The sequence below is a fragment of the Thermochaetoides thermophila genome (genome assembly GCF_000221225.1).
Source record: "Thermochaetoides thermophila DSM 1495 unplaced genomic scaffold scf7180000011818, whole genome shotgun sequence".
Classification (NCBI taxonomy): Eukaryota; Fungi; Ascomycota; class Sordariomycetes; order Sordariales; family Chaetomiaceae; genus Thermochaetoides; species Thermochaetoides thermophila.
Window position 1 is genome coordinate 2,415,524 of NW_006383034.1, and position 13,200 is coordinate 2,428,723.

Sequence of the window (13,200 nt, forward strand, 5' to 3'; positions counted from 1 at the left end):
TGACATCGACTTGTGGATAACCGAATGCCATGTCCGCTTAAACGGCTGAATATTCGTCTCTACATTGGCTGAGCTCAAGTGAACCGCCACCCTTTATGGCGGTGAGGTGACGGAACGATTAAAAAGAGCTCTAGTGCTTAGCAAGAGCAGAAGAGTATGACATAATCCTCTCTGCATATGCATGGCGCAATTGAGTCACTGACGTAAAAAACCGAAAGTTCCATGGGCAGTGGCTTCACTTGAAAGTCCCTCAATGGCTGGCGTGCAGAAACTGGACAGGAACCCGACCTTGTTATGTCCCGATAGGCTTGTTGGCCCCCAACAGCGAGTTGTCGCAGACATATACGCAACTTCCTTGACACTCTCGCTGCTAGCAACATACAAATAATTAAACCCATCACAATTGTTGGTGACATGGTTCATTGTTCGCATTCACATTGCCGCGTCGCAAGATATGTGATGAACCAACGATCAACTAGGGACATACAGCGGCTAAGGAACGGGGACAGGACGACAGGACCCGAACCGTATTCGTATCCGGGCTTGTCAAGCACCCGATGGCGGCGGCCTCAGGAAGGTGTTGATACTTTGATACTGCCGCAGGGCAGGCCGGTTTAGGAGGCACGTCAACGAGAGCGACTTCCTCACTTGTAAAAACAGCGAAATGACGTAAGGTGTAGCGTAAGGACGCATCAGGCACCGAGAGCTGCCAAATCAGCAGCATTTGCACGTTGATATCGATGGTGCCAATCTGTCGTGCTGCGTTGTTGCCCGCTCACTTGGCACTTTTGCTACTGTTGCTGACTGGCACGGGTTCTCGGAGAGTCGCAAACCCCGACGATGAGGTTGCAGGGACCCGCAAAAGGATCCGGGCTCATGGAGCTGGCTTCGGGTGAGTTGCAACGCCACAGGCATCTTGCTGGATCCGGGTGGGCAATTCTGTCCCCCCATCGCAGGATCTCAGCAGCCATTGGCTGCGGGAAGCCTGCCAAGCGCTGATGATATTGGCAAAGGGGCCCGATTGCCGCATTCCAGTTGGTTCTGAGGGGCACTTTTGGATGAACAGGGACACGGCGGGCTATGCAGGCGAGGCTCCAACCGTCGAGCCAGGCTCCCTGGTGAATCCATCGCGCAAGAGCGGGCCGAAGAAAAAAATGCTAGGGAGGATAATGATGCGAGGAATGAGAAAAGGAGATTGGCAAAAGAGAGAGCACTGCACAGATGCAGATGCAGTCATCTGGCGCTTGATCGAAGGGCACGGAGACCAACTAGTTTCGCGGTCGACCGATTTTGATGGGTTTGAGGCTGATAACAAAACATCGAGGGCAGACCCGACAATGATCGCTCTCAAGTGCCCTGACCCATTGCAACAACAGCAACAGAACCGCAAGCAAAGGGGGGGTCCGTCGCGGGGCAGAAGTCTATGCCAGAGGTAGCTTATTATTTTTTTTTTTTTTGCTTCCATCGCTATCCCTCAAGGAGCCAGTGTTGCCGAACTCCTGGCTTTTTCACTGGAACTTGGAAGCATGACAAAAAAAAAAAAAAAGAAACTGAAAAAAAGAATTATAAGTGCGGGCCCACCGTATAATTTCGCAGCCGAGCTACTTTGGGCAAAGTCTGCCCCCGCTTTTTGGCTTTTCGGTGACTCGGCTGCTCATTGGTTGGCTGTCGGCTCGCTGGGGTCTCCCCTTTTTTTCTGGGTCGGCAGCAGCCGCCAAAAATTGACGTTGTCCAAAGTTTTACACTAACATCAACGCAAGCAGCCGCCTCGGCGCAGCACATGCTGTGTGCAATGCTGGACTTCCCATGACTCTGCTGCCAGGGCTGCATGTAAGACCGACCGATGAGAGTACATGGCATCTCCGGCGGGCTCAGAATATCCCTCTCGTAGATTATGCAGTAATCTCTAGTATCTCCAATATCACCATCACGGTGTGCCCGCGGCTGGCATCAAGGTGGGATCGTGATATGGATGGATCTTGACGAGGGATTGGATGCATCTTTCTGGAAGATCTCGCTCCTTTGGCTCGTCTTCCTCGTCCCCGGCCGTGGACGGGTCCCGACCTCTGTCATCCTTCCCCATCGGGCATGGTGGGCTCCTGGAGCCTCCACGCGTGTCGGGGGCCCAAAACAGGCACAGGCTTTGTCAGGACAGGGCTGCGAGGGGGTGTACCTGTGTAAGAATGTCACTGGGAGTGTGGGCTGTCCCAATGCTGGCGGGGGTCCTGGGTTTACCGTGGACAGACTGTGACGCTGTTCGGAACGCGTCCTCGCAAGGCCCCAGGAACCCGTCTCGGGGACTTTTCCTGGACTTCTGGGCGAAACAAACGGGCCTGGGTCGCCTTGCTGTGCGATGCGCCGGGAGCCTACGGCAAGCTTTCATCCCCACTCGGGGCTTAGAACTCCCCGTTGTCCATGCTGCCTTCATTTTTATAGTCTGGATGGACCCCCGGTCTTCCTGGACCCCTGGGGAAAACTTTGCCGCGTCTGGTTTCCAGACAGTTTGTCTCTGCTGCCGTATCGTCCCCGGCGCTGTCCTGTCATTGACACTGACGCTGAGACTGCACCGTTTGCTTTTTTTGTTTGATATCTTTTCACTACGTTCCTCTGCCCGTACACACTTGCTTACACTATCGTCGCGAGTTTTGCTTAATATACACCTGTTTGCCGGGGATTTTTTTTTCTCAAAATAATACCGATCGCCGGCTTGTTCCGGTCTGTCCACACAAGCTGACATTCGGTGGCGCAACGATCGGACCGTCCGGCAATGTCGTTCATCGGCACTGGTTCCTTCGGGAACTACGACCTCACGGCCCAGATGACTGGAGCCGGGTCTCCGCTGTCACGGCAGACCACACATGAGCAGCACGATGACACGCCGGCGAGCCCCTCTTCGCCGCGCCGGCTCAGCAAGACCCTGAGCAGAACACGGTCCAGGTCGGTGCCGGAGATGCCTAAGGAGAAGGAGCAGGCTGGGGCCGAGAGGGATGTCCCTACTGCTGGCACTGGCAATGGCACCGATACCGCTGTCGAGGACAACGAAGAGGACGACGCCATCGAGGAGGAACGTCGCGCGAGCATGGTCCAGGCTCTTGCTAGAAAGTTCACCGCTCAGTCCCAGGCCAACGTGCCCGCGGGCGCCAACGTCTTCAAGATCGCGTCAGAGGAGGAGGACTCGCCGTTAAACCCCAATGGTCCCAATTTCAGTGCCCGTGCCTGGGCCAAGGCCGTTGCTGAGATGGTGACCGGCGCTGGCGGCAAGTTTCGTACCACCGGTGTCGCTTTCCAGAATCTCAACGTTTATGGCTTCGGTACGCCCACTGACTTCCAGAAGGATGTCCTGAACATCTGGCTTGAGGCTGTCGGTCTGATCCGGAAGCTCACGGGCACGGGCAAGCGTCGGATTGACATCCTGCGCGACTTCAACGGCCTTGTTCGCAAGGGTGAGATGCTCGTCGTCCTGGGCCCCCCTGGGTCTGGCTGCACGACCTTCCTCAAGACCATTGCCGGCGATTTCAACGGCATCTATGTCGACGACAAGTCCTACTTCAACTACCAAGGTAAGATTGAGAGCACAGCTGGCTGAGAAGTTATGGGCTGTCATTGCCAGTATGCTAACCCCTGGGGACAGGCATGACTGCGCAGGAGATGCACACACATCACCGCGGTGAGGCTATTTACACGGCTGAGGTGGATACTCACTTCCCACAGCTCACCGTCGGCGAGACCCTAACCTTCGCTGCCCATGCTCGTGCTCCTGCTACCCTGCCCGAGGGCATCACCAAGACCTCCTTTGCCAATCACCTCAGGGATGTCGTCATGGCCATGTTCGGTATCAGCCACACCATCAACACCCGTGTCGGTAACGAGTACATCCGCGGTGTGTCGGGAGGTGAGCGGAAGCGTGTTACCATCGCCGAAGCTGCCCTGTCGAACGCGCCGCTGCAGTGCTGGGATAACAGTACTAGAGGTCTGGATAGCGCCAACGCCATCGAGTTTTGCAAAACTCTGCGGCTCCAGACCGAGATCTTCCAGAACACCGCCTGCGTTTCCATCTACCAGGCCCCGCAGAGTGCCTACGACCTCTTCGACAAGGTTACCGTACTCTACGAGGGTCGCCAGATCTACTTCGGGAAGGCCAGCGAGGCCAAGCAGTACTTCATCAACCTGGGCTTCGAGTGCCCGCCGCGTCAGACGACTCCCGACTTCCTCACGTCCATGACCAGCCCGCAGGAGCGTATTGTTCGCCCCGGCTTCGAGGACAAGGCCCCTCGCACGCCCGACGAGTTCGCCGCCGCGTGGAAGAACAGCGCTGAGTACAAGGCCCTTCAGGAGGAGATTGAGCAGTACAAGAAGGATCATCCCCTCAACGGCCCGGATGCGGAGGCCTTCCGTGCCTCTCGCAGGGCGCAGCAGGCCAAGGGCCAGCGCGCCAAGTCCCCCTTCACGCTGTCCTACGCGCAGCAGATTAACCTCTGTCTCTGGCGTGGCTGGAGGCGTCTCATTGGCGACCCCAGCTTGACTCTCGGGGCTCTTATCGGCAACTTCATCATGGCTCTGATCATCTCGTCCGTCTTCTACAACCTCAAGCAGACCACCGACAGCTTCTACCAGCGTGGCGCTCTGCTGTTTTTTGCCTGTCTCATGAACGCCTTCTCTAGTGCCCTCGAAATCTTGACTCTTTACGCCCAACGCCCGATCGTCGAGAAGCACGACCGCTATGCCTTCTATCATCCGTCTGCCGAAGCCGTCTCGTCCATGCTCTGCGACATGCCGTACAAGGTGGTCAACTGCATCATCTTCAATGTTACCTTGTATTTCATGACGAATCTGCGTCGTGAGGCGGGACCTTTTTTCTTCTTCCTGCTCATCTCGTTCTTTACCGTCTTGTGCATGTCCATGATCTTCCGGACGATTGCCAGCTCCTCGCGCACGCTGTCCCAGGCCATGGTTCCAGCTGCCGTTATCATTCTCGCCCTCGTCATATTCACCGGTTTCGTCATCCCCATCGACTACATGCTCGGCTGGTGCCGCTGGATCAACTACATCGACCCGTTGGCCTACGCGTTCGAGTCGCTTATGGTGAACGAGTTTCACAACCGCAACTTCACCTGCACTTCGTTCGTGCCAAGCCCCATGATCGCCGGCTACGAGAACGTTGGCCCGCTGAACCGCGCTTGCTCTGCCATCGGCTCCGTCCCCGGCTCGCCCGTGGTCAATGGCGATGACTACATCAACTCGGGCTTCAAGTACTTCCATGCCCACAAGTGGCGCAACTTTGGCATCGTCATCGGCTTTACGATCTTCTTCCTCATCACCTACATGATCGCTGCCGAGAACGTTGCTGCCAAGAAAAGCAAGGGCGAAGTCCTGGTCTTCCGTCGCGGCCACCAGCCTGCTGCTTTTGATGACAAACACAAGGGCGACGCCGAGTCGGGTACCCGTCCTGGTGGTCTTGCTGCTGCTTTCGCTAAGGCTGCTGCTAACGGCGGCAACACTTCGGATGGCAACTCCTCGGACAAGGAAGGCGGTCAGCTGCGCGGCACTACCAGCGTTTTCCACTGGAGCAACGTCTGCTACGAGGTCAAGGTCAAGGGCGAGACACGACAGATTCTTGATCATGTCGATGGTTGGGTCAAGCCGGGTACCCTGACTGCGCTGATGGGCGTTTCTGGCGCTGGTAAGACCACGCTGCTTGACTGCTTGGCTGACAGAACTTCGATGGGTGTCATCACGGGTGAGATGCTTGTTGACGGCAAGCCGAGAGATGCTTCGTTCCAGCGCAAGACCGGTTACGTCCAGCAGCAGGATCTCCATCTCCAGACAACCACGGTTCGCGAGGCTCTGAACTTCAGCGCTCTTCTCCGTCAGCCTGCCCATATCCCGCGCGAGGAGAAGCTCGCTTATGTCGATGAGGTCATCAGGATGCTCGAGATGGAGGACTATGCCGATGCCGTCATTGGTGTCCCTGGTGAAGGTCTGAACGTCGAACAGAGGAAGCGTCTGACCATCGGTGTCGAGCTTGCTGCTAAGCCGCCGCTCCTGCTCTTCGTCGACGAACCGACTTCGGGTCTCGACAGCCAGACTTCGTGGGCCATCCTGGATCTCCTCGAGAAGCTGACCAAGAACGGTCAGGCCATTCTTTGCACCATCCACCAGCCCTCTGCCATGCTCTTCCAGCGCTTCGACCGTCTTCTCTTCCTGGCCAAGGGCGGCAAGACCGTCTACTTCGGCGATATCGGCAAGAACGCCGAGACGATGCGGGCCTACTTCGAGCGCAACGGTGCTGATGCCTGCCCTCCTGACGCTAACCCGGCTGAGTGGATGCTTGAGGTCATTGGTGCCGCGCCCGGCAGCCACACCGACATCGACTGGCCCAAGGTCTGGCGCGAGAGCCCCGAGTACCAGGCCGTGCAGGACGAGCTGCGCCGTCTCAAGGAGAACCCCAAGCAGACGACGACGCTGGACGAGGACCCGGATAGCTACAAGGAGTTTGCTGCGCCCTTCTGGGAGCAGCTCCGCCTGGTCACCCACCGCGTCTTCCAGCAGTATTGGCGCACGCCCTCGTACATCTACTCCAAGGCCTCTCTCTGCACGCTGGTCGCGCTGTTCATCGGCTTCGTCTTCTACAAGGCTCCCAACTCCATCATGGGTCTTCAAAACCAGATGTTCGCCATCTTCAACATCTTGACCATCTTCGGCCAGCTGGTGCAGCAAACGATGCCGCACTTCGTCACGCAGCGTTCCCTCTATGAAGTCCGCGAGCGCCCCTCCAAGGTCTACAGCTGGAAGGTCTTCATGCTTTCGCAAATCATCGCCGAGATCCCGTGGAATACGCTCATGGGTGCCATTATGTTCTTCTGCTGGTACTATCCCGTCGGCTTGCAGAACAATGCTGCTGTCGCGGGTCAGACCGCTGAGCGTGGCGCCCTCATGTTCCTGTTGCTTGTTGCCTTCCTGCTGTTCACTTGCACTTTCACCGACTTCATCATTGCCGGCTTTGAAACGGCCGAGGCGGGCGGTAACGTGGCCAACCTGCTATTCTCGCTGTGCTTGATCTTCTGCGGTGTCCTTGCCGGGCCGGACTCGATGCCCAAGTTTTGGGAGTTCATGTACCGCGTCAGTCCCTTCACGTATCTCGTTAGTGCCATGCTTTCGACGGCGGTGGCCAACACGAATGTTGTGTGCGCCGCAAATGAGTACATGAATTTTGTACCGCCGAATGGCACCACCTGCGGCGAGTACATGGATTCGTATATCAAGGCAGCTGGTGGGTACCTGCTTGATCCGAATAACACGACCATGTGCTCGTACTGCACCATCAGCGACACAAATGTCTTTTTGGCGGGTGTGCACTCTCATTATGAGGATCGTTGGCGCAACTTTGGGTATGTTTCCCCTTTCTCCATGTGTGTGTGGTTATTTTTTTTAAAAAAAGGTCTCATGTCACTGACATGGTTGCAGTCTTCTCTGGGTGTATATCGTCTTCAATATCTTCGGCGCCCTCTTCGTCTACTGGCTCGCCAGAGTGCCCAAGGGTAAGAAGGTTGCCATCAAGACGAAGCAGGAGTAAAAATCCGGGCATGACACGTCTTGTCTCTCACGTTGCCATCACATCATCATGCACATCCAGATAAACCTCATACATAATTTTCTCCCTATTCCTGACAAATGCTATTCTTGTATATTCTACATGTAAACACGCATATAACTTGATACATCTGTTATTGGACTTGGGTATCTCTTTTTTTTTTAATTTATTTAATAATGCTTAGATTAAGGTCAAGGGGAATGAATGACGGGAAGTGGCGTGTGGGGGGTCATGTTGGCGAGGCTTTCGTCTGATAAGACCTGGGTAAATAGAACTGGACAAATCCATGGTATATAGACGCCGCCTTGGGTCCCTATTTACTTTCATGTAGCTTGAACCTAGGTAGTTTAATGGCCACAACGTGAGGAGCAACCCTCTTTTTCCTTGCCCTCGTCAAGTATCTATCATGTCTATACGCACACACACACACACACACACACATATATATATATATATATATATATATATATATATATATACTGCTACTACAAAGCTTCCTTAGATTGTTTTCATCCTATACTTTTACAAAAAGTTAATGCCCACACCAACCTGCAGCCCCTTCCGTCCCTCCTCCCCCCGTCTCACAACTAGCGGTAGACTAAAATTCAACTCGAACCTCGCCACGGGATGAGCATACACCAGCCCAAACCCCGCCGCAACGCTAGGCAACCCATTCGTCAGCTCGCTCAGTGCCGCATTCACGCTCCTGTACACTGTCCTCGATTCCATCCCTAACCCCTTGCCCTCCTTCCCATCCTTCCCGCTCTTCTTAGTATTCAACCCGACCAACCGCCCCGCATTGGCAAACAACTGAAGCCTCAAAGGCGACTCGGCACCCGCCCTAGGCAGCGGCAGGAGCATGTTGACCGCGCCGGCAGCAAAAACGTCGCCGCCGACCGAGTCGGCCCCATCGTGCGGGCCAATACCGCCGAGTTTGAACCCGCGCACGTCGGTTGGGCCACCAAGCAGGAAGCGGTCATTGATCCTGCTCGGCTGGGCCCTGCCGGTGAGGGAGTAACCCATGGGCAGGGGGTACAAAAGACCAAAGCGGAACGCGCCGCCCAAGGAGACGCCCTTCAAGAGAGAGAAAGGCACGGCGGCGGAAGCTTCGAGCTCTGTCTTGGCGAAGCTGACGTCGCCGCGCAGGGGGCCCCAGCCGGCGAGTTCAGATACGGTACGGAAAAGGTAGCCGCTTTGCGGGAGGAGGGGGTTGTCGCGGCGGTCGCGGACGAAGGTGTGCGTGAGGGAGGACTTGAAGGAGTCGCCTGCGTCGGCGCGGACGGTAGGGGAGGCAGTTGCGGCGAGCGAGGTTATTTGACGCCAGGCGGCGGAGTAGGAGAGCGCGTGGGTGTCATTGTCGGGGGTCAGCCAGGCGAAGCGCAGGGTGCCGCCGGTGACGTGCTCGTCGTGGGAGGCCCAGGGCTTTTGGGTCGAGGAGCGCAGGGCTTCGAGGTTGAGGCGCAGATCGGGGTTGCCGTTGATTGGGGTTGAGAAGACGGCGTTGTAGGCGGAGCGCGTGCGCGTGCCGGTGCTGGCGTTGATGGTCAACGTTTCGGCGCCGCCGAAGATGTTGCGGGCGACGGCATTGGTGTACGCCGAGCCCTCTAAGTTGCCGAAGTCGGTGCCGGCGCTGAAGACCAGGCGCGACTTTTCCTTGACTTGGATCGAGATGTCGAGATCGGTGCGTTCGGACGCTGGGGCTCCCTCGGGGCGCGGGGCTTCGGAGAGGAACACGTTGAAGCCGTCCTCCTTAAAGATGTCTTTTTTGAGAGTCAACAAGTCAAGATCTGATTTGTGGATTGAGAGAGAGCCAGGGAGTCGCACCAAAACGACCAAGCTTCCTGGTGGCCGTGCCCAGGCGCTCCAGGACCTGGCCCAAGGTCGTCTCCGGCGCAGAGCTGTCGTCGACCACGGGTTTAAAGATGTGGTCGAGCAGGCCGCGCCGGGTATTTGTCGCACCGTGGACCTCGAGAGTGTTAATCGACGCGGGCGTAAGGAGGTGCTCGCTCAGCTGTGGGCGACATTGGGGTCAGCAGCTGGCGTGCGCACGGGACGAGAAGCAGAGTCGGCGAGCCATTACCACCTGAGCCGGGCCTTGGTACAACTGTTTTAGGCTCGTTTCGCTGGAGGTCTTGGTGGCCAGGTCGGCGGCGGCCTGGTGAGGTGTTAGCGGGGTCCAATATGGAGGGGAAAAAAAAAAACAAAAGAAGCTTGGAGCTGGTCGACTGATCGAGCTGCGCTGCGAAGCAGTACCAGATCTTGCTGTCATGTACGTACATTGCTGCCGCCGGAGCCCAAAGAGCTGGCCATTGGCGTGTGTTGTCTTGCTGTCTGTCGATCAGCAACGGGCCGAGAGGGTGTGCCTGGTTGCGATCACAGGCCGGCAGATCGGATTCTCAACCTCGTATCAATTGATGGCCCAGCTCTTGGTGTTGCTGCTCCAGCCTACTGCCCCCCTCGGATCTTGCCGGGTGCTGGCGGGTGTCAGTCCTGCCAAGACTGCCCCGCAGCACAGTTCACAGTGCGAATAGTGACTTGCCTCAAGTGGGACAGGCGGCAGCCTACCTGCAGCCTGAGGTCTTTGGCCGAGTGGACCCTGCCTCGCGGCAGGCCTCAGGTCGGCGGTGGCCTTCAGCTCGTTACCCAAACTTTTAGCGACCAAAGATCGTTTCAGATTGCAGTAGATTACGAACGATAAAATATACGTAACGAATTTTGCGCGTATTTTACGTGTCAAGGTCATGATACTCAGAAGATTCACGGTCTATAGCAATCCTAATGAATTAGCTCTCCTCTCTCTGTCACAACAAAAATGCGCTTGCTTACACTGACTAACATTTCCTCAGTTAGCCAGCAAAACGTCTATTGAATGTACTATTACATGCTCTAGGGAGACCTCATGACTGCTTTCCCGAATGGGCAGATGATTGAATATGCACGGGCCAGTAATTTGCAGTGAAAATTTACGGAAATCTGAAAAGCACGAAACATCCTAACTAATTTTACGGAGCAATTCCATCACTCCCCAGGCTGGGAGCACAGCGAGTGCCCACTGTGCGTTCATTTGCATGGGACTGTAGCGTATGATGAGTGGATGACTTGGAGGGAACCTGACAGTCGTCATCTTTGTCACCAATCAATAATCCTGCGCCCCCATATCTCGTCGCTTCGACCACTCTTCATCGACCACTTGACTTGATCCTCTGACGCCTATTTCGACACATTTCGCCGTAGCGATCAACAAAGCGTTTCGGCGCCCTCTTTTTGTTTGGTTTTGGTTTGTTTTTTTTAACACTCATTCGCTTCTAATACCTTCCTTCTCGAACCCCTTTCCTCTCTCCTCGTCCCCAGATCGATCGCGAGCCAGCAATATCCTACAGCACTCACATTCCCAGCCGAGCCACTCTCAACATGGCAGCAAGTCCAGCGGCACGGAAGCGCGTATGTTCTCTCCACACAGCCTTTAAAATTATGAAGAACCGGATGCTAACTTTTTACAGTTAACGCGCGAGTATAAGGCTATTATGGAAAACCCCCCACCCTACATTCAGGCCCATCCTTCAGAAAACAACATCCTAGAGTACGACGTCGACACCCCCTACTCGGCCACGTGGCATGTCGCTCGATCGTTGGACTAACAACAGTCGCTTTTCCCAGATGGCACTACATCATTACAGGACCCGAGAACACCCCGTACCACGGCGGCCAGTACTGGGGCACATTAACCTTCCCACCCAATTACCCCTTCGCGCCGCCGGCGATCCGCATGCACACGCCGTCGGGCCGCTTCCAGCCGTCTAGTCGACTATGCCTGTCCATCTCCGACTTTCACCCTCGCTCCTTCAACCCGGCCTGGGAGGTGTCCACCATCCTAATCGGCCTGCTCTCGTTCATGACGTCCGAGGAGATGACCACGGGGTCTGTGTCGGCCAGCGAGGCCGAGCGCAAGCAGCTGGCGTTCAAGTCGCGGTGGTGGAACTCGACCGGCGGCGGGTCGCATATCCGCGGCGAGCATGGCGCCGCGGGGAAGAATAATATTCGGGCTGGCGACGGCGGAGCTAAGTTCCGCCAGGAGTGGCCTGAGCTGGATGAAGAGAATTGGAAATGGATGCGCGAGAACAAGATTGACCCCGCCACGGGGAACAAAGTTGTTGAGCCTAGTACGGCGCCTGCCCCGGCTACTCCGTGCGGTCCTCAGCTAGGGCTGCCCGCTGGGAGTGGCCATCAGGCACATGCTGTGGTTGATGCAGTGAGGCAGCAGCGAGATGCGGGGCAGAGCTGGATCTTTCAGAATAAGTTGTTCCTGGCGGGAGCGGCTATCTTTATCTACGTCTTGATTGCCCGCCTGGTTGGGGAAGGTGTTGCTTGAAGGGAGCAAAGGAGGAGGGGTTTGGGCGAGGGGGGGGTTGATATGCGCGGGTATCTTGATGCAAAAAAGTCGATGGGGGGGGGCGCCATAGTTGCATGGGTCAACATGTGGTGCCGTTCTTGCCCCAAGGGGCCGTCAGGAAAGAAAAGTCATTTCCGTTTGTGGGTGAATGAGAGTTGGCCACCAACGGTGACATGGTAACATTCATGGACTGGTTTTCGTTATGGAAGGATACCCGATAGGACGGTCGTAGAGCATGGTTCTTGGTCGCTATTTGCATAAATTGAAGGACACAGAACATATTTCTCGGCCTGGCTGCGATCACACTACTCATCCTTGAAGAGAAGCGGTCGTCTTCAAGACAACTGTTCCAAGAGGGGGGGGCGGGGACGTACTGGAGAGAAGTGGAAAGAAAGGGAGTTCGCTCTTCGCTTCTTCGTTTCTACAAGTTAGTAGTAGTGTAATTTCATATCTGCCTTCTCAGCGCCTGGTAGCTTCTTTCATTTAACATTTAAGATCTCTGGTGGTTCTACCTCTTTAAGATTATCCGATGCACAGCACACATCACCCGTTGGATTCCCGGCATTTGGACCAGGAATGATAGAACCCCCAAGATCAAGGTTCTCAGTGGATCGGGTCCGTGCTGCGGCGTTAGCGCAACGGCAGAGACCCACCCAAACCCCAGATATCTTGGCGTCCAACTCCTTGCTCGGCATCACCGTTTTCTCGGCTTCTCGAACACTTCGCTCAAGATTTGTTCGAAATTTTAGCCGCCCATATGCATCCTTGCCGATCATACTGTCCCGTTTTTCTGAGTATCACTTTTTCGTGGCAGAAACGTTATGCCCATGGCAACCAGTTGAGTGTTAGGCACTAGTTTTGTTCAGATTCAACGAATTAGAGATGTCGAAGGGAAAGCCGAAGGGCCCCTTTCCTGGTTTGGGCGATTGATCGGGCCAAAGTGATGTTTCAGCGGGACGGAGGGTTTGTTTGTGTGGGATAGAGTTTGGAAGGGTCGGGTTTCTCTTACATGAGTCGGTCGAATTTGAGCCGTGGGGACAGTATTCTGTTTCCGTTCTATCTCGGCTCTGGCCGGTGTGGAAAGTTGAGATGTTTATACATTTGTAGTTGGTAGACATGGTCACTTTCAGACGATTGCTCAGCACGACTTTCACGTCGTTTATGAGATGAAGCTACCAATGACCGTTGGCGGCCCGCATGGCTTTCCCAGTTGATGATA

At 55.5% G+C, this 13,200-nt stretch overlaps 3 protein-coding genes across 3 annotated transcripts; 2 read left to right on the forward strand and 1 right to left on the reverse strand.

Moving 5' to 3' along the window:
* Positions 1–2,767: 2,767 nt before the first annotated feature.
* CTHT_0046530 (putative ATP-binding cassette (ABC) transporter protein) lies at positions 2,768–7,573 on the forward strand (the record flags this gene model as incomplete). Its single annotated transcript, XM_006694968.1, has 3 exons — positions 2,768–3,560; positions 3,632–7,388; positions 7,465–7,573. 3 exons carry the CDS (start codon positions 2,768–2,770, stop codon positions 7,571–7,573), a joined length of 4,659 nt encoding a protein of 1,552 aa, XP_006695031.1.
* A 540-nt stretch (positions 7,574–8,113) lies between these two features.
* Positions 8,114–9,901, reverse strand: CTHT_0046540 (putative mitochondrial outer membrane beta-barrel protein; the record flags this gene model as incomplete). Its single annotated transcript, XM_006694969.1, has 4 exons — positions 8,114–9,351; positions 9,416–9,602; positions 9,672–9,746; positions 9,869–9,901. The coding sequence occupies 4 exons, from the start codon at positions 9,899–9,901 to the stop codon at positions 8,114–8,116; spliced, it is 1,533 nt and encodes a 510-aa protein (XP_006695032.1).
* Positions 9,902–11,002: 1,101 nt separating this feature from the next.
* On the forward strand, positions 11,003–11,960 carry CTHT_0046550 (uncharacterized protein; the record flags this gene model as incomplete). The annotated part of the gene is made up of 3 exons (XM_006694970.1): positions 11,003–11,032; positions 11,092–11,171; positions 11,249–11,960. 3 exons carry the CDS (start codon positions 11,003–11,005, stop codon positions 11,958–11,960), a joined length of 822 nt encoding a protein of 273 aa, XP_006695033.1.
* Between the last annotated feature and the right edge of the window lie 1,240 nt (positions 11,961–13,200).